General features: G+C 47.4%; 1 protein-coding gene and 1 pseudogene across 9 annotated transcripts in view; one reads left to right on the top strand and one right to left on the bottom strand.

Annotated features, from left to right (window-relative positions):
- The window catches only part of FBLIM1 (filamin binding LIM protein 1), a 58,370-nt gene that overhangs the window by 6,906 nt on the left and 25,395 nt on the right, over positions 1-26,069 (bottom strand). For 6 of the 9 annotated variants that reach the window (XM_061383212.1, XM_061383214.1, XM_061383211.1 and 3 more), the window contains 3 exons: positions 23,458-25,168; positions 1,414-1,498; positions 989-1,306 (listed from right to left, as the gene is read on the bottom strand). In XM_061383212.1, the coding sequence (XP_061239196.1) occupies positions 25,055-25,168 (114 nt within the window). In that variant the 3' untranslated portion in view covers positions 989-1,306; positions 1,414-1,498; positions 23,458-25,054. Of the gene's footprint in view, positions 1-988; positions 1,499-5,275; positions 25,169-26,069 lie in introns of all 9 variants that reach the window. The other 3 variants (XM_061383209.1, XM_061383210.1, XM_061383208.1) reach the window with 3 other exon arrangements.
- LOC133227357 (dehydrodolichyl diphosphate synthase complex subunit NUS1-like) lies at positions 726-5,282 on the top strand (annotated as a pseudogene).

Consider the following 26,069-nt stretch of genomic DNA (forward strand, 5'->3'; position numbering starts at 1 on the left):
TGGCTCAGTGTAGGAATATAAGAAGATGCTATATACAACGTTGCTGAATTCATGCTACTTCTCCCTTAAGACTGAGTCAGTACTCAGTCGCTGGCTCAGTGTGGGATGCAAAAGAGGGAGAACACTGAGGAACGAACAACTTTTTGGCTAAAAATGTCGAAGAATGTTTCTAGCAAGCTTTTGCCCAGGCTGTAATCGTGGGTTGTGATTCAGCTCTTGCCTAATGTTATTAAGGTAAGTGAATTACAAAACGTATACCCCCAAATCTCTTTTTTTTCTTGTTTAGTAAAGACTAGAGCCAGTAATCATTTGAGATGACATCCATCCAGAGGGCTAGGTGGACATCTTACCCATATAGCTAACATCTGGAAGGAGCTTTGCAGCTTACAAAGCCCTTTCCAATACTTCGCTCATTAAAGCTGTTTGGCAGAGTCAGTATTATCCTGTTAGTAACTTTATAAAGGAGGGACTTCCCTGAGGTCCAGTGGTTAAGAATCCGTGCTGCAGGAATCTGCAGGAGTTCTAACCTTAGTCGGGGAACTAAGATCCCACATGCCGCCTGGCGTGGCCAAAAGAAAAATAAAGTCCCAGAGAATCTGGGAATTCTAAGTATAAAGAAGGAAACTGGGACTCAAATTAACTCCCTAGTGTGGCAGAACCGGTGTGCAAACTCAGGTCTGCAGACCCATGTCTGCACGGTTCAATCACTATGATGATGGAGGGAGATGGCGGAGATTGGGGTGGGGGAGTTGAGGGTGGGGAGCGAGGTGAGGTACTGACAGCAGAAAGAGGTTGGGGGTGCGTGGAAAGTGTAAAGAACGGGTTTGAGGGCAGGGGGCGGGAAACGCTGGGCGACTCTGGATAGGAAGCTGGCTCGCCGCGGGTGTGGGAGCGGGCGGACGCCAGGGAGCCACGAGAGCGTGATCGGGCTGTAGGAGCTGCTGCTGTGGGTGGCTGCACTTCGGCCTGCACCTCATCTCAAGCTCACCTCCGGGCTCCGCTTGCGGTTAGGCACCTAGAACTGGATCAGGCGTAGCCGCTGCCGCGCCGCCTCCGCCACGGTTCTAGCGCGGCTCGGTTCCCAGCTCCCGGCTGCCGGCGGGAACCGCCTTGACCACCGGCCTCGGCTCAGGAGACCGGCCCGGCCGGCCCACCTGCGGTTGCAGTAGCGCGAGGACTGCAGTTCCTTGGAGAAGCTGCCTGTGTACTTGAGCCTGGTGATCACCGAGGAGGAGCAGGAGCCCAGCTTCTCCGACATCGCAAGCTTGGTGGTGCGGTCTGGCGTGGGCATCTATTTCCTCAGCGTCTACGACCACCAGGGGATTGTCAAAAGAAATAATTCCAGGTTGAGAGATGAAATTTAAAACAACATCAGGAACATCTGGACTGACTTAGATAGTTCCAAATACTCACCAGAATTTGTAAAGTCATGACAAAGATTGCCATTCATCAGCGAAAGTGCTGTCCCCAGAAGATGGAAAAGCAGATATTGTGAGAACTGCTCAAGAGTTTGGCCAGTTAGTAGTTCAGCAGCAAAAGAAATCCACAGATATGGATGCAGATATGTTAGACCATTTAGTTTGAATGATGTCCCTGATCCTGATTTAGTGTTGAAGTTTGGTCTGAGGACAGCACACTAGGCTTTCTGCACTAGCATATCAGGGTGATGGAGCTTGTCTCTTTGCCTTCCTACCTAAACATCAGTTATGAGGACTTTTTCTCTGCCCTCCGTCAATATGCAGCCTGTGAACAGCATCTGGGAAAGTAGTGATCCTTGGTTGTGTAATTTGATTTTTCAGGCTTTCAGAGAAAAGGACTCAGGTGGCTTTGATGTGGACAAAGCACCTTTGAAACTCTGCACACACCAAGTTTGTTATTCTCATAATTAATCAACAAACACACACACAAAAATAGTGTCTCACGTGAAAGTAAGAGCACATGTGAGTGAGTACCGGGGATGTGTGCGTGCATGCTGTATGGAAACAAACTCACAATTAGGACAAATATTGGAGAAGAAAACGTGTGGATTTTCACCTTTGAGCAACAAGCAATGTTTTAGGAGCTGAAATTTCATATTTAAGGCTTCAGCTCCAGCTACTTCCTTGTTTCTGTGGGTCAGGAAAGAGATGATTAAGCTGTTTCCTTGTTGTTTGGGAGGGAGGGGAATAATTTTTGTTCAGTCTTTCCTGGTGGCCAAACTTTAATTTTTAAGAATACTATAGAAGATAAACAGAGGACGGAGCACTTCCAAACCCATTCTATGAAGCCACCATCACCCTGATACCAAAACCAAAGACAACACTAAAAAAGAAAACTACAAGCCAATATCACTGATGAACATAGATGTAAAAATCCTCAACAAAATTCTAGCAAACAGAATTCAACAACACATTAAAAAGTTCATACACCATGATCAAGTTGGGTTTATTCCAGGGATGCAAGGATTCTTCAGTATTTGCAAATCAATCAATGTGATACACCATATTAACAAATTGAAAGAGAAAAACCATGCAATAATCTCAATAGATGCAGAAAAAGCCTTTGACAAAGTTCAGCACCTATTAAAACTCTTCCGAAAATGGGCATAGAAGGAACCTGTCTCAACATAGTAAAGGCCATATATGATAAGCCCATAGAAAATATTATTCTCAATGGTGGAAAACCTGAAAGCATTACCCTAAGATCAGGAACAAGACAAGGGTGTCCACTCTCACCACTATTATTCAACATAGGTTTGGAAGTCCTTGCTACAGCATTCAGAGAAGAAAAAGAAATAAAAGGAATCCAGATTGGAAAAGAAGTAACTCTCTCACTGTTTGCAGATGACATGATACTATACCTAGAAAATCCTGAAGATACTATCAGAAAATTACCAGAGCTAATCAGTGAATTTAGCAAAGTCACATACAAAATCAATACACAGCAATCACTTGCATTCCTATATACTAATAATGAAAAATCAGAAAGAAATTAAGAAATCAATCCCATTCACCTCTGCAACAAAAAGAATAAAATATCTAGGAATAAACCTACCTAGTGGAAACAGTGTCAGACTTTATTTTTCTGGGCTCCAAAATCACTACAGATGGTGACTGTAGCCATGAAATTAAAAGACGCTTACTCCTTGGAAGGAAAGTTACGACCAACCTAGATAGCATATTCAAAAGCAGAGACATTACTTTGCCAACAAAGGTTCGTCTAGTCAAGGCTATGGTTTTTCCTGTGGTCATGTATGGATGTGAGAGTTGGACTGTGAAGAAGGCTGAGCGCTGAAGAAGAATTGATGCTTTTGAACTGTGGTGTTGGAGAAGACTCTTGAGAGTCCCTTGGACTGCAAGGAGATCCACCCAGTCCATTCTGAAGGAGATCAGCCCTGGGATTTCTTTGGAGGGAATGATGCTAAAGCTGAAACTCCAGTACTTTGGCCATCTTATGCGAAGAGTTGACTCATTGGAAAAGACTCTGATGCTGGGAGGGATTGGGGGCAGGAGGAGAAGGGGACAACAGAGGATGAGATGGCTGGATGGCATCACTGACTCGATGGACATGAGTCTGAGTGAACTCTGGGAGTTGGTGATGAACAGGGAGGCCTGGCATGCTGTGATTCATGGGGTCGCAAAGAGTCGGACACGACTGAGTGACTGATCTGATCTGATCTGATCTGAAGGAGATGAAAGAACTATATACAAAAAATTATAAGACACTGATGAAAGAAATCAAAGATGACATAAACAGATGGAGAGATAGTCCATGTTCCTGGGAAGGAAGAATCAATGTTGTGAAAATGACTATACTACCAGATGCAATCTACAGATTCAATGTGATCCCTATCAAACTACCAATGGCATTTTTCATAGAACTAGAACAAAAAATTGCAAAATTCATATGGAAACACAAAAGACCCTGAATAGCCAAAGCAATCTTGAGAAAGAAGAATGGAGCTGGATGAATCAACCTTCCTGACTTCAGATTATACTACAAAGCTACAGTCATCAAGACAGTATGGTACTGCCACAAAAACAGAAATATAAACCAATGGAACAAGATAGAAAGCTCAGAAATAAATCCACACACCTATTGGTACCTCATTTTTTTACAAAGGAGGCAAAAATAGACAATGGGGCATAGATAGCCTCTTCAGTAAGTGATGTTGGGAAAACTGGACAGCTATATGTAAAAGAATGAAATTAGAACACTTTCTAACACCATACACAAAGATAAACTCAAAATGGATTAAAGACCTAAGTGTAAGACCAGAAACTATAAAACTCTTAGGCAGAACATTCAACAACATAAATCAAAGCAAGATCCTCTATGATCCACCTCCTAGAGTAATGGAAATAAAAACAAAAGTAAACAAGTGGGACCTAGTTAAACTTAAAAGCTTTTGCATAGCAAAGGAAACTATAAACAAGGTGGAAAGACAACCGTCAGAACGGGAGAATATAATAGCAAATTAAACAACGAACAAAGGATTAATTTCCAAAATATACAAGCAGCTCATAGAACTCAATATCAGAAAAACAAACAACCCAATCTAAAAGTGGGGAAAAGACCTAAATAAGCATTTCTCCAATACAGATGGCTAACAAACACGTGAAAAGATGCTCAACATCGCTCATTATTAGAGAAATGCAAATCAAAACTACAATGAGATATCACCTCACACCGGTCAGAATGGCTATCATCCAAAAAGTCTACAAACAATAAATGCTGGAGAGGTTGTGGAGAAAAGGGAATGCTCTTGCACTTTTGGTGGGAATGTAAATTGGTACAGCCACTATGGGAGATGGTATGGAGATTCCTTAAAAAACTAGGAATAAAACCAACACATGACTCAGCAATCCCACTCCTAAAGCATATACCCTGAGGAAACCAAAATTTAAAAAGACACATGTATCCTATTGTTCATTGCAGCACTATTTACAACAGCTAGAACATGGAAGCAACCTAGATATCCATTGACAGATGAATGGATAAATAAGTTGTGCTTCATATACACAATGAAATATTACTCAGCCATAAAAAGAAATGCATTTGAGTCAGTTCTAATGAGCTGGATGAACCTTGAGCCTATTATACAGAGTGAAGTAAGTCACAAAGAGAAAGATAAGTATCGTATACTAGCACATATATATGGAATCTAGAAAAGTGGTACTGATGGATTTATTTGCCAGGCAGCAATGGAGAAACAGAGAGAACAGACTTATGGACATGGGAAGATGAGAGGAGAGGGTGAGATGTATGGAGAGAATAACATGGAAACTTATATTACCATATGTAAAATAGATAGCCAATGGGAATTTGCTGTATGTCTCAGGGAACTCAAACGGGCTGTAACCACCTAGAAGGGTGGGATGGGGATAGAGGTGGGAGAGAGGTTCAACAGTTAGGGGACATATGTACACCAATGTTTGATTCATGTTGATGTTTAACAGAAAACAACAAAATCCTATAAAGCAATTACTCTTCAATTAAAAAATAAATAAATAAATACTATATTGACTTATTAAAGGATGTGAAGAAAGCTGAGCGCCAAAGAATTGATGCTTTTGAACCGTGGTGTTGGAGAAGACTCTTGAGAGTAACTTGGACTGCAAGGAGGTCCAACCAGTCCATCCTAAAGAAGATCAGCCCTGGGTGTTCATTGGAATCACTGATGCTGAAGCTGAAACTTCAATACTTTGGCCACCTCATGCGAAGAGTTGACTCATTTGGAAAAGTCCCTCATGCTGGGAGGGATTGGGGGCAGGAGGAGAAGGGGACAACAGAGGATGAGATGGCTGGATGGCATCACCAACTCGATGGACATGAGTCTGAGTGAACTCTGGGAGTTGGTGATGGACAGGGAGGCCTGGCATGCTGTGATTCATGGGGTCACAAAGAGTCGGACATGACTGAGCGACTGAACTGAACTGAACTGAAAGGATTCATTCTAGGGCTTCCCTGGTGGCTCAGCAGTAAAAGAATCCATCTGCAATGCAGGAGATGTGATAGGAGCTGCAGGTTAGATCCTTAGGTTGGGAAGATCCCCAGAAGAAGGAAATGGAAACCCACTCCAGTATTCTTGCCTGGAAAATCCCATGGACAAAGGAGCCTGGCAGGCTACAGTCCATGAGGTTGCAAAGAGTCAGACACGACTGAGCCACTAAACAAAAAAAGGAAGAAGCATTCCGAGTCTGAGGGATCTCCAGAGGAATGGAGTTCTGTGTTGCATGCACGCTAAGTCGCTTCAGTCATGTCCAACTCTTTGTAGCCCCATGAACTGTAGCCCACCAGGCTACCCTGTCCATGGGATTCTCCAGCCGAGAATACTGGAGTGGGCTTCTATGCCCTCCTCCAGGGGATCTTCCTGACCCAGGGGTCGAACCTGAGTCTCTCATGTTTCCTGCATTGGCAGGTGGATTCTTTACCACTAGTGCTACCTGGGAAGCCCTTTTAAAGCAGGCAAATGATAATTTCTACTTTTTGCCACTATAAATAATGCTGGAATAAACATCCCCAGACGTCAATGTTGGCACCTATAGATAAAAGTCTGGAATATTATTAAAAAAAAAAAAAACACTTTTATTATTACTAAGGAAATTCATGCTCATAGTAAAAAACAGACTGAAATAATGGAAAATGAGAATCATCCCTACCTAATCCCCAGTCCCAATCCCAAAGTTATTAATATTCAGTCTTACAGATTTTTCTCTACCTGCACTCAAACATTTTTAAAAACAAAAATAGTATCCTGTGCACAACATCCTGCAATGACCTTTTTACTTGCTATCTCAAAATGCTCAGGTTCATTCATTTCACAAAAATGATTGAACACTGACATTAGGAACCCAGCAATGTTCTTGACTTTCAAGAACTGACATTCTAATAGATGAGACAGACATAGACAGAAACAAACAAGAGGTAGTACTGAAAATCAAGAAAGAAATGACAGGTGATGCAAGCTAACGGGAAGGCAGTTGCTACAGTTTTAAGTCATCTTTGAGCAATTCTACCGTGTGTTTCTAACAGAGTTTCCAGCTCTTCTCTCTTATAAATGCTGCTGCCTGGAACGTCCTTGTCACATAAATTTGCATGTCTGTAGGAGCATATCCCGGTGCTTAGATATCCTCAATCCCTTTTCTATCTAGAGCTTGCAACTGTTTCCAAATCCAGGGCTGAATGGCAGTTTCAGAGATATGGGAGAGAGGGAAGTGGGGACCAGGCAGTGTGGGGGAGTGGGCACTGGGTTTGGAGTCAGACTGTAGAACAAGCCATAGCTCTGACATTTGCTCACCTTCTCTGAACACCCTCCTCATTTGCAAAATGGGGACCATCATCTAATCTCACAGGGTTATTGCAAGGACAAAATGATGTTTTCCCTCACACTCTTTCTGGGACAGGCATAAGCATTTTGTTCTCTCACTCACCTAGTCATCATAATTATGAGAGATTCATCAAAATACATGCAATAGGGTAGCTTTCCCTAATGGATAATGGCAAAATTGCAAAGTGCTATTTCATTCCCTTGTGTAGGAGGAATAAAGTCTTGCTGCTAAGTCACTTCAGTCGTGTCCGACTCTGTGCGACCCCATAGACGGCAGCTCACCAGGTTCCCCCGTCCCTGGGATTCTCCAGGCAAGAACACTGGAGTGGGTTGCCATTTCCTTCTCCAATGCATGAAAGTGAAAAGTAAAAGTTAAGTCGCTCAGTCGTGTCCGACTCTTAGCAACCCCGTGGACTGCAGCCCACCAGGCTCCTCCATCCATGGGACTTTCCAGGCAAGAGTACTGGAGTGGGGTGCCATTGCCTTCTCCGTTTATTACTGTTTGTTTATTTTGATTCCTTTTTTTTTTTTTTTGGCCATGCTGCATGGCTTGTGGGATCTTAGTTCCCCAATCAGGGATTGAACCCTAGTCCCCTACAGTGGCAGCATGGAGTCCTAATGACTCACTGGACTCTCAGGGAATTCCCTAGAGCCTTGCTATTTAAATTGTGGTCTGGCATATATACAATACTATACATAAAATAGGTAACTAATAAGGTCCTACTATACAGCAGAGGGAATTCTACTCAATACTCTGTAAAGGGCTATATAGGAAAGGAATCTAAAAAGAGTGGATATAAGTATATATATGACTGGTTCACTTTGCCGTACGCCTGTGACTAACACAACAAATACTGTAAATCAACTATACTCCAATAAAAATTATAATAATTAGGCTTCCCTAGTGGTTCAGTGCACACAAGGTTCTGTTTGTGCCCTCCAAGAGTCTGTTTCCCCAGTCCTGTGTAAGTTCTGGTGGCTCTATAGTGGGGTTAATGGTAACCCCCTCCAAGAGGGCTTATGCCGTACCCAGGTCTGCTGTACCCAGAGCCCCTGCCCCTGTAGCAGGCCACTGCTGACCCGTACCTTCGCAGGAGACACTCAAGCACAGTTCTGGCTCAGTCTCTGTGGGGTCCCTGGGTCCTGGTGAGCACAAGTTTTGTTTGAGCCCTCTGAGTGTCTCTGGCAGGTAAGGGGTTTGAGTCTAAACTCGATTTCGCCCCTCCTACCATCTTGCTGGGGCTTCTGCTTTGCCCTTGGACGTGGGGTATCTTTTTTTGGTGGGATCCAACTTTCTCCAGTCGACAGTTATTCAGCAGCGAGTTGTAGTTTTGGAGTTTTCAAAGAAGATGAGCACATGTCCTTCTGCTCTGCCATCTTACTTCTGCTTTATTGACTATGCCAAAGTCTTTGACTGTGTGGATCACAACAAACTGGAAAATTCTTAAAGAGATGAGAATACCAGGCCACCTGACCTGCCTCCTGAGGAATCTGTATGCAGGTCAAGAAGCAACAGTTAGAACTGGACATGGAACAACAGACTGGTTCCAAATCAGGACAGGAATATGTCAAGGCTGTACATTGTCACCCTGTTTATATAACTTATATGCAGAGTACATCATAAATGCCAGGCTGGATGAAGCACAAGCTGGAATCAAAATTGCTGGGAGAAATATCAATAACCTCAGATATGTAGATGATACCACCCTTATGGCAGAAAGTGAAGAAGAAACAAAGAGCCTCTGGATGAAAGTGAAAGAGGAAAGTGAAAAAGTTGGCTTAAAACTCAACATTCAGAAAACTAAGATCATGGGATCTGGTCCCATCACTTCATAGCAAATAGATGGGGAAACAATGGAAACAGTGAGAGACTTTATTTTATTGGGCTCCAAAATCACTGCAGATGGTGACTGCAGCCATGAAGTTAAAAGATGCTTGCTCCTTGGAAGAAAAGCTATGACAAACTTAGAGAGCATATTAAAAAGCAGAAACATTACTTTGCCAACAAAGGTCGATCTAGTCAAAGCTATGGTTTTTCCAATAGTCATGTATGGATGTGAGAGTTGGACTATAAAGAAAGCTGAGCATCAAAGAATTGATGCTTTTAAACTGTGGTGTTGGAGAAGACTCTTGAGAGTCCCTTGGACTGCAAGGAGATCCAATCAGTCAATCCTAAAGGAACTCAGTCCTGAATATTCATTGGAAGGACTGATGCTGAAGCTGAAGCTCCAATACTTTGACCGTCTGATGTGAAGAACTGACTCATTGGAAAATACCCTGATGCTGGGAAAGATTGAAGGTGGGAGAAGGGGACGACAGAGGATGAGATGGTTGGATGACATCACCAAGTTGATGGACGTGAGTTTGAGTAAGCTCCGGGAGTTGGTGATGGACAGGGAAGCCTGGCGTGCTGCAGTCCATGGGGTCACAAAGAGTCGGACAGGACTGAGCGACTGAACTCAGTTCAGTTAAGTTCAGTCACTCAGTCCTGTCCAAGTCTTTGTAACTGAACTGAGTGGTTCAGTGGTTGGGAATCCAGCTGCCAATGCAGGGAACATGGTTCCATCCCTGGTCTGGGAAGACCCCACATGCCACAGAGGAACCAAGCCCATGCTCCACAACAAGATAAGACACTGCAGTAAACCCAAGCAGGGCAACAAAGAGTAGTCCCTGCAATCTGCCACTAGAGAAAGCCCACGTGCAGCAACAAAGCCCCTGTGCAGCCAAAAACAAACAAAATAAATAGATAATTTTTTAAATTATAATAAGTAAGTAAATAAATCATGGGCTGCATATCAGCTTGTGGTTGCTGTTGGTTAGTCACTAAGTCATGTCCAACTCTTTGCGACCCCAAGAACTGTAGCACACCAGGCTTCCCTGTCCTTCACTGTCTCCTGGAGTTTGCTCCAACTCACATCCATTGAGTCAGTGATGCCATCCAACCATCTCATCCTCTGCCACCCCCTTCTCCTCTTGCCCTCAATCTTTCCCACCATTAGGGTCTTTTTCAATGAATTAGCTCTTCGCATCAGGTGGTCAAAGTATTGGAGCTTCAGCTTCAGTCTTTCCAATGAATATTCAGGGTTGATTTTCTTTAGGATTGACTGGTTTGATCTCCTTGCTGCCCAAGGGACTCTGAAGAGTCTCCTCCAGCTGCACTGACATTACTTGGTAGGTCTTTAGAATTGCAGAATCTCAGCCCTGTGGATTCAGCATTTGACTATTAAGATCCCCAGGATTTTCCCCCAGCCCAGCCCAATCCCCAGGATTTCCTATGCACATTTTAGTTTGAGATTGTTTTAGAGTGGAAGATAAATGTCAGGCAGAGTGAAATATCTCTTCATCTCACTGAGGAATTGAAGAGGGAGTGACCTAAAATATTCTTCTAGGTTGAATTTGGCTTGTTGCCTGGAATACCTGCATTGTGTTATTTATTCTTTCAGGGAGAGAACTCAAAAGGCCAGATCATTTCCTTCGTCTGTTTCTCTAACCAGGTGTGGAAACCCAGCCAGTTTCAAGACCTTGTGCTATCAGGGTTGGGTGGGCCCTGAAAAGTCTTCATTCTAGCTCAGCCCTCTGCTCCTGCCCTGCCCAACCCTGCCCCACCCCCATTTCACAGGCCCGGCCTTGAGAAGGGCAGGAATTTGCTCAAAGTTGTTCACCAACCAGGTGGTAGCCTCAGTCTCAGCTCCCCACCTATCCTTACCTCTTTCCTATCTCAAATATTATTCCATTATTTTTTTTTTCTATGGATTCAGCTCATCTTTTTAGAAAAGGAATTTTTAAATTTTTAACAAAGAATTATGTAAGAAATTGAAACAATGTAAAAATTCTCCCAACAATTCCATTCTTCACCAGGTGCATACCCAGGAGACATGAAAACATGTATCTTCACAGAAACAGGCACATGAGGGAGTTGCCTGGTGGTCCAGTGGTTATAAATCCACCTTCCAATGTAAGGGATGTCGGTTCAATCCCTGGTCAGGGAACTAAGATTCCATATGCCTCGGAGCAACTCACTAAGCCCAAGCACCACAACTATTGAGCCTGTGCACTCTGGAGCCCCCACACCACAACGAGAGAAGCCCATGCACCACGACGAAAAGTCCCACGTGCCACGAATACGACCTGACACAGCCAAATAAATAAGAATAAACATATTAAAAAAAAATAAACCTGTTCATGAATACTCATAGAAGCATTATTCATAATAGTCAAAAAAATGCAACAACTGAAGTGCCCTTCAGCTAATGAATGAATAAACAAAATGCGGTATATTCATACAATGGGATATTATTTGACAATAAAAGTGAATGAAATATTGATACGAGCTACAATATGAATGAACCTTGAAAACACGCTAAGTGAAGGAAGACAGACATAAAAGACAGTATATTGTGTGATTCCACTGATAAAAATGTCCCAAAGAGGCAAATGCACGGGACGTAGATTACTGGTTGCCAGGGACTGAGGGGATGGGGAAAGCGGGCCTGCGGTTTCTTTTTGAGGGTGATCAAATACTCTGAGAGGCTTCCCAGGTGGCTCAGTGGTAAAGAACCTGCCTGCCAATGCAGGAGACGTAAGAGACTTGGGTTCCATCCCTGAGTTGGGAAGATCCCCCAGAGGAGGAATGGCAACCCACTCCAGTATTCTTGCCTGGAGAATCCCATGGACAGAAGAGCCCGGCGGGCTACAGTCCATTGGGTTGCAAACAGTCAGACACGACTGAAGCAACTTAGCACGCAAATATTCTGGAATTAGATAGTGATGATGGCTGTATATTTCTGTGAATATACACAGTGAAAGTGAAAGTCAGTCAGTCGTGTCAGACTCTTGTGACCCCATGGACTATACAGTCCATGGAATTCTCCAGGCCAGAACACTGGAGTGGGTAGCTGTTCCCTTCTACAGGGGATCTTCCCAACCCAGGGCTCAAACCCAGGTCTCTCTCATTGCAGGCAGATTCTTTCTTGACCAGCTGAGCTGTCAGGGAAGCCCTGAATATAAACAAAACTACTGTTTAAAAACCCTAAAAAAGGCTGAATTTTGTGGTATGTAAACTATAGCTCAATAAAGCTGTTATTTAACACAAACAAACACGGCAGTGGGCTTCCCCAGTGGCTCAGCGTAAAGAATTGCCCGCCAGCGCAGGAGACAAGGCTTCCATCCCTGATCTGGGAAGATCCCACATGCCACGGAGCAGCTAAGTCCATGCACCACAACCATTGAGCCTGTGCTCTGTAGCCTGGCAACCGCAACTACTGAGCCCACGTGCTGCAGCCACCGAGGCCCTAGAGCCTGTGCTCTGCAACAAGAGAAGCCACATCGATGGGCTTCCTCACGCCACAACCGGAGAGTAGCCCCGAAAACTAGAGAAAACTCCCCGAAACTAGAGAAAAGCCCTCCCAGCAACGAAGACCTAGCACAACCAAATATAAATAAATAAATAAAAGTATTTTAAAACACACACAGTAGGCCTTCTCTGATGGCGCAGTGGATGGGAATCTGCCTGCCAGTGCAGGGGACATGGGTTCGATCCCTGGTCAGCCGGAGCAGCCAAAAACAAACAAAGGTTTAAACATTTTCAAGAAAAGAAAAATAAAACACCATGGTAGAAAGAGGAAAGTGACCCCACCGCAGATTCCCTCTGGTAGCCACACTCTCACTCCATAAATATTCAGGGAGGGCCTGTTCCCCACAGACTGTGGACCCAACAGGAAGCAAACAAACAACTCATCCCGCAAGCAGAGACCACCCCAGGGTTCAGAGCCCAGGACTAAAGCCTGCACTGAAGTCTCCTTAATTTCCGATGACTGACCTCTGCCCCTCCCCTCCCCTCCTCCTTCTGTCTGGTTCCCCAACCCCAGCTGTCGGGAAGCCCATCCCTGCTCCCTGAACCTCGGCCCCTCCTTCCTCACCGTTCTTCCTACCTGCACAACCTTCCCAGCACCTGCCAAAACCCCAACAAGCTCTCTGACCACTCTGCGCCTCACCTGGGTGGCTGGTTGTAGCAAAACACACCACCTTGTCAGCCGCCCACTTAGAATCCATGACCTAGGACTCCCCTGGTGGTCCAGTGGCTGGGAGTCCTCACTCCCAATGCAGGGGCCTGGGTTCCATCCCTGGTCAGGGAACTAGATCCTACACACTGCAATTAAGCGTTCACATGCCCCAACTAAGACCCAGTGCAACCAAATAAATAAGTAACTGTCTAAAAAATAAAATCAAATCCATGACTTCAGTCCTGAGTGGGTCCTGGGTGCTGCCTGGATGTCATAGTCATTCACTCCCTCTGACTATGGTCCACCTTCTCTCCTCTCTGTGAAACTAGGACACGAATATTTCTGCCTCCTGGGGCTCTGGGCTGCATTAGCACCTGACACATCGTAGGCCCTCAGTCAGTGATAGCTGTGGGATAAAGAATCTGCCTGCAATGTAGGAAACCTGGGTTCGATCCCTAGGTTGGGAAGATCCCCTGGAGAAGGGAAAGGCTACCCCTTCTAGTATTCTGGCCTGGAGAATTCCATGGACTATATAATCCACGGGGTTGCAAAGAGTCGGACACTAGTCAGCGACTTTCACTTTCATGGGGTCATTCATTATCTCTGGTCTTCCATCCAGGGGCTCCTGGTGACCCGCTCTCCAAAGATACCTTCCCTGCAGTCAATATTTTGTTCCACTGACTGGGCAGCCAGGGGCTCTTTGTCAGAGTGGCTCAACTTCTGGAGAAAGAGAAGGGGACGTAGCCCAGGGCAGAGGAAGTGTGGCTGAGCTCAGGGTGAGAGCGAGGAGGCTGTACCTTCTTGCAGCCAATGTCCATGTGATGGGCTGAGCCTGAGTCAGAACTGGGGCCAAGATGGAAATTTACCAGGGCCTCAGAAAGGGAATGTGGAGGAGTTGTAGGGGGTGCAGATAGCTGGCACCCCAATCTGGACCTTCAAGGAGGAGGGCCGCCCCCAGGAATCCAGGGGGATTCCTCCCAGGGAACTGAGACCAAAGCCGTGAGGAAGGAGGAAGTGTAAGCCTTGCTCTCCAGTGACTCACAACGTCCTTTGGGGCAAGTCGACTCTCCCCGCTGTCTGTCGGAAGCCTGTCCGCCTTCCCCCGGGGGATCATCCGCCCTGGGTCAGCCTATTCAAAACACTGGTCTAATTTTCTCACCCACACCCTTCATTCCTCCTCCTCGAGATGTTTGCAGGCACCTACCTGGGTCCGCAAGTAAGTCTTGGAAGATAATACAGTGGGAGGGATGGGAAAAAGCCTGTTCTGGGAACCAGGACAGCTGGGCATGGCCCTGGCCTGCTGTGTGAGTCCGGCAAGTCTCACCCTCTCTGGGCTCTAGTCTCCACTTCTGTGAGAATGGGCAGTTAGTTTCCATGTCCTCTGGTTCCCAGTCTCTGGAATTCTACCAGGGCTCAAGGTGCCTCCACCTGAGTGCCTCCATCCCAGGCCCTCAGGGATAAAGTCCCACCCTCATCCACAGTCCAGGAGGCCCTTGCTGGTTTGGTTCTGCCCTTGGCTAGACCTCATTCTTGCTCCTTCCCACACCTCCCATCCACACGCAGCTGCCCTGCTCGGAGAGCAAGCACCTGGAGTGCTCTGAAATGGCAGCTCGCTGGGGGACCCCCACTCCTGAGTGGATGTCATGCTCTCTCCAGCTTTCCTCTCCCGACCTTCCAGTGTGTGTGTGTGTCCACCAGCAGAGGCTGTTCTGTTTTCTGTCTCTCTCATTAAACTGAGTTCTGTGCCAAGGGCAGTGGCTGGTATACTGAAGGGGTCCAAGAGTATTTGAATGAACGAATGTAGTGGAAGCTCCAGGCAAGCTGTAGGCCACCCCAGAGCTCTGCCCTGCCCCAGAGGTGGGGGTGGGGTGCTGATGGAGGGGTGTAGATTTTCAAGGGAGGTTCCAGCTGGGCTCAGTGAGGCCAAAGCCCCAGGATGACTGGCTGATGACTCACAGGCCCCAAACAGAGCTTTCATAACCCTCCTTGGCCTTCCTGGATCTGCCTTCTGATCAGGCCTTCAGGCTAATGCCTCTCAGGTTTCTCTCCTGCTCCAGCCAGTCTCTCCCTGTGAACCTGAACTTTGCAAGAGCTCCGCTGGCTTTAAAGAAACAGCTCAAGATTCCTGGGCTGTGTTGTATTTTCTTTCCTGAGGAATTGCTCTGTTTATGGAAAGGAAAAAAGAAAAAAAAACTGCCACCCACGCTAGCTAAAGGTCACCCTGGTTTTCTGAGACCCCCTTATCCCCCACTTCTCATTTGGCATCTGTCTCCTGGTTGCTGGGGTGGAGGGAGCCCCAGCACTTCCCCCACCTCACCCCAGGACTCCCAGGCCACATGGGGAGGGGAATAACAGCCCCAAAGCTTTGTTTACTCTGCCTGCCTGGCCAGAACCCATCTGGGGCCACCCCACCGGGGTTTGCTCTGACCCTGGGAACAATCAAGAACAGAAATCCACATAAATTGGGTTGGGTCCCCCACCTTGCCTTCCTTGCCCTCTCCTTCATCAGTGGGTTCCCCCTCCCTTCTCCATATGTGTCCCTTTCTCCCAGCAAAACAGGCCCATCTGCAGAAAAGCCTCTGATGGCCTCCTCTGGTCTTTGTGTTTCCCTGTCCCTGATGGGCAGTGCCTCCCAGAGCTCACAGCCTTCTCTTTTGTCCAGTTACTTTTTAAAATAATACACTTTTGATTTTGGAATAATTTTAGACTTCCAGAAATGTTACAAAGGACACAGAGAGAGTTAGTTACCTTACACCCTTCACCAGCTTCCTTTTTGATAACATCTTACATAACTACGGCACATTTGTTCAAATGAGGAAACCAACATTGGTACAAAACTATGCACTAAACTCCAAACTTTATCCGATTTCACCAGTTTTTCCACTAAATATCCTTTTCCATTCCAGGATCCAGTCCAGAGAGCCACATTGCATTTAGTCATATGCTATTTGTGATGAGGAAAAGTATAATTATCTCTGTTTTACAGATGTAGGCTTAAAAAATATTCACAACCTAAAAGTTGAGAGTTATGTTTTATTCAGTGGAAATTTTTAGGATTTAAGCCCAAGAGGCAGCATCTCAAGTAACTCTGGGAGAACTGCTCCACAGAGGCAAGATGAAGTGTGTGTGTATGTGTGTGTGAGTGTAGGGGGGAGGGTTAGGTTACAGAGAAGTCTTGTGACAAAGGGCAGATAGTATGAACATCAACAGATTATTGTTGGACTTTCCTGGTGGTCTAGCGGTTAAGAATCCACCTGCTAACACAGGGGACACGGGTTCAATCCCTGGTCCAGGAAGATTCCACATGCCGTGGGGCAGCTAAGCCTGCGCACTGCAAGCACTGAGCCTGTGTGCCCTAGAGTCCACGCTCTGCAATGAGAGAAGCCACTGCAATGCTAAGCCCAGGCACCTCAATGAAGAGTCCGCCCGCGCATAGCAATGGAGACCCAGCATAGTCAAAGATAAAAAAATGAAATTTATGGATTGAAAAGATTGTTATTAATTGAAGAAAACCAGCTATCCCAAATTAAGGAATTTAGCACTTCTCTGTGTATGGGAAGATGCAAGTGTGTGGGCTCACTGAATCATTCCTGTAATACACACCTCAGCTATCTGGGGCCAGTATCCTGTGTTTTCACATCCTGAGTTTCCTCAGGGCTCAATGTAGGGAGTGGCTGCAGTCTGATGGCTGCTAGCTGGCAGGTATTCTTTCCTTCTTGAATTTCCTTAGGGCTCACTGGCTCACATTGAGTGAAGTGAAAGTGGCTAAGTCATGTCCGACTCTTTGCGACCCCATGGAATTCTCCAGGCCAGAATACTGGAGTGGATAGCCTTTCCCTTCTCCAGGGGAAATCTTCCCAACCCAGAGATTGAACCCAGGTCTCCCGCATTGCAGTCAGATTCTTTACCAACTGAGCCACAAGGGAAGCCCAAGAATTCTAGAGTGGGTGGCCTATCCCTTCTCCAGCAGATCTTCCCAAACTAGGAATTGAACCGGGATCTCCTGCATTGCTGGCAGATTCTTTACCAACTGAGCTATGAGGGAAGCCCTTGGCTCATGTTGGAGGGCTGCAGTCACTGTGACATCCTTGTTTACAGGAAATATTCAGTTTCTTCACAGATGAAGGAATAAGAGCTGGGAGGACCGAGTGACTAGCTAGGAGGTGAAAGCAGTGGTGGAAAGGGATTAGGTCCTGACATTTGGAGCTAGAATCCACCCCTGGTGTTGAGGCAGGAGGCAGATGGGCCGCCTCCCCGCCCCCCAGGATGAAGCAATTAGAGATTCATTCTCTAGTGACCAAAAACTCCAAGAACAGTAGGTCAATTAAGGAAGGAGGCTGGACCCTGCACAGACCACACATTTCTCACTCCTGAAGTCAGGTGACCTCCCCGAGCACACATACGCAGAAAAGGCTCCTTGGAGGTCAAAGAGGATGTCAAGGGATGTTCTACCCCAGACGCCTTTTCGGTAGGATCCATTTTGGCTAAGAGAGGCATGCGCACACCTGGGAGGGTCCTGGGATATACCAGATATGGACTGTCAGCCAGGCAAGTCAAACTGGGCAAAGAAAACCCAGAAGAAATGCCCCATGAAAGTAATTCAAACTACCATGAGGGCATGACTCAGCAACTCAGGGACTCTCCCTCTGAGCCTGCCCATGTGTCTATTCACACACACTGTGCTCTTTTTCATCCCAATAAACACTTTACTTGCTTCACTACTTTCTGTCTTTGTGGGAATTCTTTTCCGCAAAGCCCAAGGACCAGGGCCCCTGTCACTGACCACTGGTCTAGTGGCTAGGATCCGGTGCTTTCACTGCTGCGACCCAGCCCAGTCCCTGGCTGGGAACCCAAGCCTCAGTCCAAGCCATTGCAGGCCGAGGCCATTAGAGCAGTGTAACATAAGCTTCGGTTTCCTTGTCTGAAGGCCGGGATCATAGGTAATTACTTCATGGCAGGAGTGAGGACTAAAAGAGACCACATCTATAGATACCTCCTGCCCCTGAAATGGTATCTGTTGTTGTTAGAGCTGTCCGTGTCATCATTACTGAGGCGCCCAGATCTCTTCAACTCCAACTTCCTCGAGCCCCTCATTCTCTGGGCCCCTTTACCACGGAAGAGACTGGCACTCCTGATCTTGCTTTGGCCAGGCTCTAAAGACTGAGAGAAATCCCGGGTGTGGTCCGACCGTGGTCGTTAGCTGGGCATGGCGTCTCCCTGGACCCCAGCATCCTCACTTTTAAGGCGGAGATGTGAGGAGGTGTGGGGAGGACTCTATGGGGCGGGGGCCAGCCCCCAGCATCTGTTAGTGCGGGCCATTCCTGACCCCCCAAGTGGTCCTGGCCCCCCTGGGCAGTCACAGCCTAGGCCTCCTGGTTAGGCATGTCCACTGCCAGTTCCAGGTCTCTCTGTCTGCTTCCTACCCGTGCTGAAACCCCGTCAGGGGTAATTAATCACCCCAGCTCTCCAGCCTTGCCCCAAACAAGAGCTCTGAAAGCCAGCTCCCTCTGCTGTTCCTTATCCTCAGGCCTAGAGAGGCTGTGTCTTCAGGGAAAGTGGCTGGTTAGAGGCTTAACCAGAGGGAGAGCCAGGTCTCGCTAAGATCTCATCCCATGACCTGAGCAGAGCCCTGCCTGCCCCACCCACCTCGTTCAGCTGCGGCTCTGGGAGGCAGCTGCCACCTGCCTGCTGCTACTTGTTCTTTTTTATTTATTTGGCTGTTCCGGATCTTAATTGTGGGCATGTAGGATCTAGTTCCCTGAAAAAGAGATCAAACCTAGGCCCTTTGCATTGGGAGGGCAGAATCTTAGCCACTGGACGGCCAGGAAGTCTCATGCCTGCTGCTTCATAACTGGTCAGTCAGGAAGGTCGCAAGCCACTCGCCATCTCTCCTGACTGAAAGGAGTGTCCAAACATCTGATGAAGGAGATGCTGAAAGGTCGTGCATGCCTGTGTGCTTGGTCTTGTCGACTCTTTGCGACCCCATGGACTGCAGCCCCCCAGGCTCCTCTGTCCATGGGATTCCCATGGACAATGGGAAATAGAACAAGAATAGGACAAGAATACTAGAGCGGGTTGCCATCTTCTACTCCAGGGGACCTTCCTGACCCAGAGATCGAACCCATATCTCCTGCATTGGCAGGCAGATTCTTTACCACTGAGCCACCTGGGGAGCCCTCATTAAAAGATCGTTTTCAAGGAAAAGATCATGATTCCATACAGATAAAAAAGATGAATATATGTTAAACATTTTAATTTATAAGGGAACCAGGCAGATGTTATAACCAACAACAGAACACTCACATTCATAGGTCAGGAATATTGAAATGAATGGGCAGATGGAGGTGAAACTGATTTTTCCACAAGGGGATAGGGGAAACCTCTAAGACAGGATAAATTTATCGTTACTTCAATTTACCGGGCTGTAAAACACCTCAAAGATGATGAAAGGCTAGAATCCACTAACTCAGAAGATGTGCTGCATGTAGAGTCTGTAGTTTTCCACTGAAGAGCACATTTTTTTTTTCCTCTGCAAAAGGAAGGTCATGGCTAGGGCAGACTCCAAGGTCTCTGAGCTGATATTCATTCATGAGATTAGTGTGATTCACACACCATGAATGCAAGAGCCTTTCTGAATGCACGGGGAAAGTACACCTCACTTGCAGAAGCCCACAGCCTAAAATCAACATCTCTTTAAAATGAAGTCCTCAAGACATTTAAGATTGTTTTCAGCTGGATTGGGGCATCTGTGTTACATGATGGGCTCTGGAACATTCTTGAACATTTTGTGGGTCTATAACACTGGCTTGTAGTTGTTTTTTTTTTTTTTTTGGCTTGTAGTTTTTACTGGACTCTGATCCTGACTCTGCCGTGCAGTCCTAGGCAGTTACAACAATCTCTCTGATTCTCTGACGTGAAGTTGGTGTTTGCTCTTTTATTTTTCCCACCATGTAGCATGCAGGATCTTAGTTCCCTGACCAGGGGTCGAACTTGCACCCCCTGCAGTGGAAGCATGGAATCTTAACTACTGGACCACCAGGGAAGCTCCCGTGATGTGCAGCTTGTCTTTGAACTGGGATATTAACAGTAGCTACTTCATAGATTATTGTTTTTTACCAGTAAGTATTCACAATATTAGCATTGTAACTTAATAAAACCATTTCTCTGAAAATGTACTGTAGTCTCTGAGATTCTTCTTTATCAGCCCAGCCTTCTCTTCTCTCCCCTATCCTGATCCCTTTCTGCTCTCATTTAATTGCTCATTTCTACTATTTGTGTCCCTAGCAGAGTAGGGGGTAGCATTTGGTTGACCTGCAAGGGATTGCATGTGCTGGATGTAGCCTCGGGTAAGGGGGACTCTGGGGACAGGGTGACAAACAGGAAGGCTCGGGGTTCCCTAGCAACCTCATGCTGTTATTTGTCCCGGTTCTGTGTTTATTGAGCCCAGGTTCTCAGACAGGGACTTGCAGTGGTGGAAGCGTGGGAACTGCTGGGGGGCCCTCCTAATAGGTAGGAGTTTGGGCATATGAAGAATTCAGTCTCCGTCCAAGATGGTGTGGTCTGCTTGCAGCAATTCCATAGCCATATTGCTTACTTATGCAACCACGTGCAGTTGGCAGGCAAGAATGATTCCCATTTTGCATCTAGAGAAGCTGAGGACCCCTATGAGAAGCTTGAGAGTTGGGCGCCCCAGGGTTCAGTGCCCAGCTCACTAGCTGATGCTGACCTCTAGTGGCCATGCAAGGCACTTCAGGAAGGCTAGGTCTGCTTTCCGGAAGCCCAGATCTGCCAGCAGCGTCTCACCGGATTTGTACACAATGGAAAGCCTTCGTAGGATGCCAATGACAGGCATGGTCCCCCACCTCAGGACTCCTACGTCACTTTTACCAGCTCATCTCCCAGTCTCCAAGCCTTAAATTATGTATATTATTTAACTGTGGTAAAATGTCCATAACATAAAATTACCAATCATAGGACTTCCCTGGTGGTCCAGGGAAGAATCTGCCTGCCAACGTAGGGGACATGGGTTCGAACTCTGGTCCAGGTAGATTCCACATGCTGTGGGCAACTGAGCCCGTGAGCCACAACAATGGAAGCCCGTGCACCTAGAGCCTGTGCTCCACAAGAGAAGCCAACACAGAGAAGCCCTTGCACCACAACTAGAGAAGGCCACACGCAGCAGTGAAGACCCAGCACAGCCAAAAATGATAAAACAATAGTGCAGAAGAAAATTTTTAAAATAAACACATAACTGTTTTAAGTGTACAGCTCAGTGGCATTAACTACATTCACACTGTCATCTCCAGACCACTTTTCTTTGTGCAAACTCACACTTTGTACTCACTAAACAATTCTGTATGCCACCACCCAAAACCCCTACCCCACCATCCTATTAATTTGCCTATTCTAAGGTCTCACATATGTGGCTGCTGCTGCTAAGTCACTTCAGTCGTGTCCGATTCTGTGCGACCCCATAGACGGCAGCGCACCAGGCTCCTCTGTCCCTGGGATTCTCCAGGCAAGAACACTGGAGTGGGCTGCCATTTCCTTCTCCAACGCATGAAAGTGAAAAGTCAAAGTGAAATTGCTCACTCATGTCCGACTCTTAGCAACCCCATGGACTACAGCCTATCAGGCTCCTCTGTCCATGGGATTTTCCAGGCAAGAGTACTGGAGTGGATTGCCATTGCCTTCTCCTCACATATGTGGACTCATACAGTATTCGTCTTTTTGTGACTAGCTTACTATATTGCTGAAATCTCCCTAGAGAATGACATGGTTGGATGGCATCACAAACTCAATGGGCAAGAGTTTGAGTAAACTCCAGGAGATAGTGAAGGATTGGGAAGCCTGGCGTGCTGCTGTCCATGGGGTTGCAAAGAGTTGGACACGACTGAACAACGAATGATGTGTGTGTGTGTGCACGCGCGTTCAGTCGTGTCTGACTCTTTGCAACGCCATGGACTGTAGCCTGCCAGGGTCCTCTTTCTGTGGAATTCTCCAATCAAGAATACTGGAGTGGGTTGCCGTTTCCTCCTCTGGGGATCTTGCTGATCCAGGGATGGAACCTGCATCTCTTGTGTCTCCTGCATTGCCAGGCAGGTTCTTTACCAGCTGAGCCACCGGGAAAGCACACCTTTACGGAGTGATTTATAAACGTGTGGCTCAGAAGACACAGGCATCTCCCAGAATTTCATCCAGACACCACCCTTCCAAACACAACTAACCAGAAACAGGCTGCAACATGTGTTATTACAGCACAAGATGACAATTTAATGACAGGAGAAACTACAACAAACCAAACTAGGAGAGAAAAGTGCCCCTGACAGCCGGGGAAGCCGCTAGCCTGGCTCTCACCTCTGAGCCTTGGTGGGTGCCAATCTCACAGCGCCCTGGAGGCAGGTCCTGGAGCCCAGAGCTTCTGGGCCAGCTGCAAGAATCTCCAATACCCTCCCATCCTGTGAGCCTCTGCTGCTCCCCTACCAACCGCAGCTGCAGCGTCTCATTCAGGAGAGCAGTCGAGCTTCTCAACCACAGAATGCCTGCTGCTTCCTGACAGCACACATCCGGAGCAAACCTCTGCATCCTTAAGTCCTCCCCAGATCCCTCAATACCTGGCCATGTTCTACAAGCCCCCTAGCCCTCACTAAGACGCCCTGCCGTTCCTTATCCAGTGCAGCCCCCCAGCCTACCCTGCTGCAGCCGGCATAATAAACCCAGTTTTGTGAACTGAGAGCACGTCCCACATGCTTCTCTCTGGAGCTGCACTCACTATGCCCAACTGGTGGTGAGCAAGCTCACGGGAGTGTGGCTTATGTGCAGAGCACATCCAGGGAGTGGTGTTGACTCTGCTAAAGGATTCGGTGGCTTTGGAGGGCTTCCACACCCTGGTCACCCAGCAGCTGCTTCACTGCCGGTGGCCATGCCCAAGAACAGCTGTACCTGTGTGCTGGCTGGTGTAAATCTGCATCACTGGCCATCAGGAGGGACAGGAGTCCCTTTATCTGCTGAGAAGAGCCCCAGTTTGGGACAGAGGGTATAGGTACTTGCTGGACATTCATGTCACACTGGGGACTTCCCTGGTGCCTCAGCTGGTAAAGAACTTGCCTGCCAATGCAGGAGATGCAAGAGAGGCAGGTTTGATACCTGGGTGAAGAAGATTCTCCTGGAGATGGAAATGGCAACCTGCACCGGTATTCTTGTCTGGAAAATTCCATGGACAGAGATGCCTGGAGGACTACAGTCCAGGGGGTTGCAGAGTCAGACACAACTGAGTGCGCGCACACACACATATGCACACAGAGCAGCTGTCCTAAGATTTGCTGATGTTACTAAGCAAAGGCCAGCATTTACGAGGCGAGATCTTATTTGGAACACAGACAAAGTTTGAATAGTTATGCATTTATTTTCATGTATAACTAGCACATCAACATGTGGCTGTGTGGATATATTGCTTAGTTAGCATAAGACTAAATTGGTTAAGTGAGTAAAAAGAAAAAGGATGCTGAGTTAAAGAAAATATTACGGAAGTGAGAGAACAGGAGGTCCTCATATGATAAAAATTGTGGAAGTTATGGGAATGCCTGGAGTTTGGGACTTGCTGCTCTAAGCTTCAGGCAAGAAGCTCTTCTCTGGTCCGAAGCCCTTAAGGGGCCCTACACAGAAACCCTCCAGGTACTTGGAGCTCCGAGAAGCCTCCTAAGAGCACGTGGTACATTGAGACGACCCCAGGGAGGAAAGCACCTTTTGTTCATGTGTTCATGCCCTACAAAATGTTTTAGAATTACAAAGCAACAAGTGATTTTTTCTTAAAAGGGAAAAGAATCTTAGAGGTGTGGCCTTGATTGGGCAGTGGTCACAGGGCAGCCTGGGCTGAAGGGGCCGAGCAGGGGTTGGGGGACACCCCTGTTACTGTCCTGGAGGACTGTGTGTGTGTGTGTGTGTGTGTGAGCACAGCCCCCATCAAGGCTGCAGGAGGAACGCCCAAGGGCTCCTGTGCTCCGCTCCCTGGCTAGCAATAGGCACTTAATCTGTGCTGCAGAATCACTGTTGCACACGGGAGGAGGCGCCAGAAGGCAGCTGGAGGAGTTGCTGACGTCGTCCTTGGCTGCCAGCGTGTCACCCTTTGCTCCTGCCGCTGCTGTGCAGGCTCATGCCTGGGCCTGAGCCCCATGTCAACACGGCCTCGAGGTGGGAAGTCCAGGCCACCAGGAGGGTCACTATCTTGTACATTTATGAACAATGGAAGGTATTTCCCCACCTTCCCCCAAAATCCAAAGTATGTTTCTCATCATTTAACCTTCAAATGTTAAAAATAGTGCTTTTTAAAGGACTCTGGGGTTGTACTCTAATAGCTCAGCACGCTCAGAGCTCATGGATCATTGCTATGGACACAGGGTGCTCAATGGAGACTCACCCAACTGACCCCTGGAAATGGGGGTCGAGACCAGTGCTCAAGAGGGGCCAGAACGGTGGAGGTGGGAACCCCGGGCATGATGTTCACAGTACGAAAGCCTTCTGGTGCCCAGAGGAGAGAAGGAACAGCTGAGAGTCTGAAGGGTGCTCTGAGCTGGGAGGAGGCCGGGGCTCAGTGGCTGAAGTGATGGGCGGAGCTGCAAGCTGGTCCCTGTGTGTGGCTTGGAAGGAAAGCATGCCAGAACAGGTCGGGAAGGGACACAGTTAGGGAAGGGGCCCCAACAAGCAGGGCTAGTGTGCAGCCGCAGCCCCTGGCCCAAGGGTGCCCTCAGCAGCACCCCGCAGCACTCCGCTTCACGTGGCACGGCTTGCAGAAGAGACGGTTGTTCAGCGGGTAGCAGCCCTGGTCCGTGGGCTCCACAGACAGGAGGACCCTGCAGTCCTGCGGGAACAAGACACATGTGGATGGACCCAGGCCTGAGCCCTGCAACCTGGAGCCTGAGACCCCATGCCTGAGCCCTGCAGCACGGAGCCCAAGCAGGTGGGACTTGCGAGCATCCATGGAGGAAATTAACTGAATCACCCAAGAGGAGAATCCAGGACACTGGGAGAAGAGGGGGCCCTTTGGTGGAGAAACCCCCTAGGGGATCATGGAAAGGGCTGAAAGGGTCTTAAAAGCCCTCTCTGAGGTCCAGTGAGGGATGGCATCCACCCCAGGTCACAGCTGGTTCCAGAGCTAGGATAGGACTGGGTTTTCAGGCTCAGAGTCCAGGGGTCTTTTTGTTGTTCTACTGTTAATACAGCTTCAACACTGGTACAAACCTTCATTTTTCCAACTTTTAAATCCCCAAAAGATTTTAGAATGAAGATGGGGATTCAGGGCCTGGACTTTGCTAAATTTACCATTTTGCCACAAGCCTGCACCTCATCTGGGCCTCACTTGGACAAATGCAGGAAATAACAAGAATGATGACCGTCCAGAGACCTGCTCAGGGCATGGCTGGTGTTCCCTAGAGCCGAAAGGATGAGACCAGAAAAAGGCTGATCTTAGAGACAACTCGGGAGTCCCAGCCATCCTGATCTAGCTATGTCAGCCTGGGAGAGCGCCCTTGTGTGTCTTTTCTCTGGAACTGCACCTCGAGTCTCTCAAGGTGATTCTGGGCTATTTAATGCCAGGATCTGGGCTATTCCTAACAGCCACTTGTTTGGCATTCTGAGAGCACCAAGGGCCAAACCTAAAGTCCCAAAGGGGCACATGTGACCTCTTCTAAATTAGAATCAAATGAGGAAACACCTCAACTATGACCAAGTCACAGAGCCTGAGAAGGAGCTATCAGGTTGCA

The sequence above is a fragment of the Bos javanicus genome, chromosome 16 (assembly GCF_032452875.1).
Source record: "Bos javanicus breed banteng chromosome 16, ARS-OSU_banteng_1.0, whole genome shotgun sequence".
NCBI lineage: Eukaryota > Metazoa > Chordata > Mammalia > Artiodactyla > Bovidae > Bos > Bos javanicus.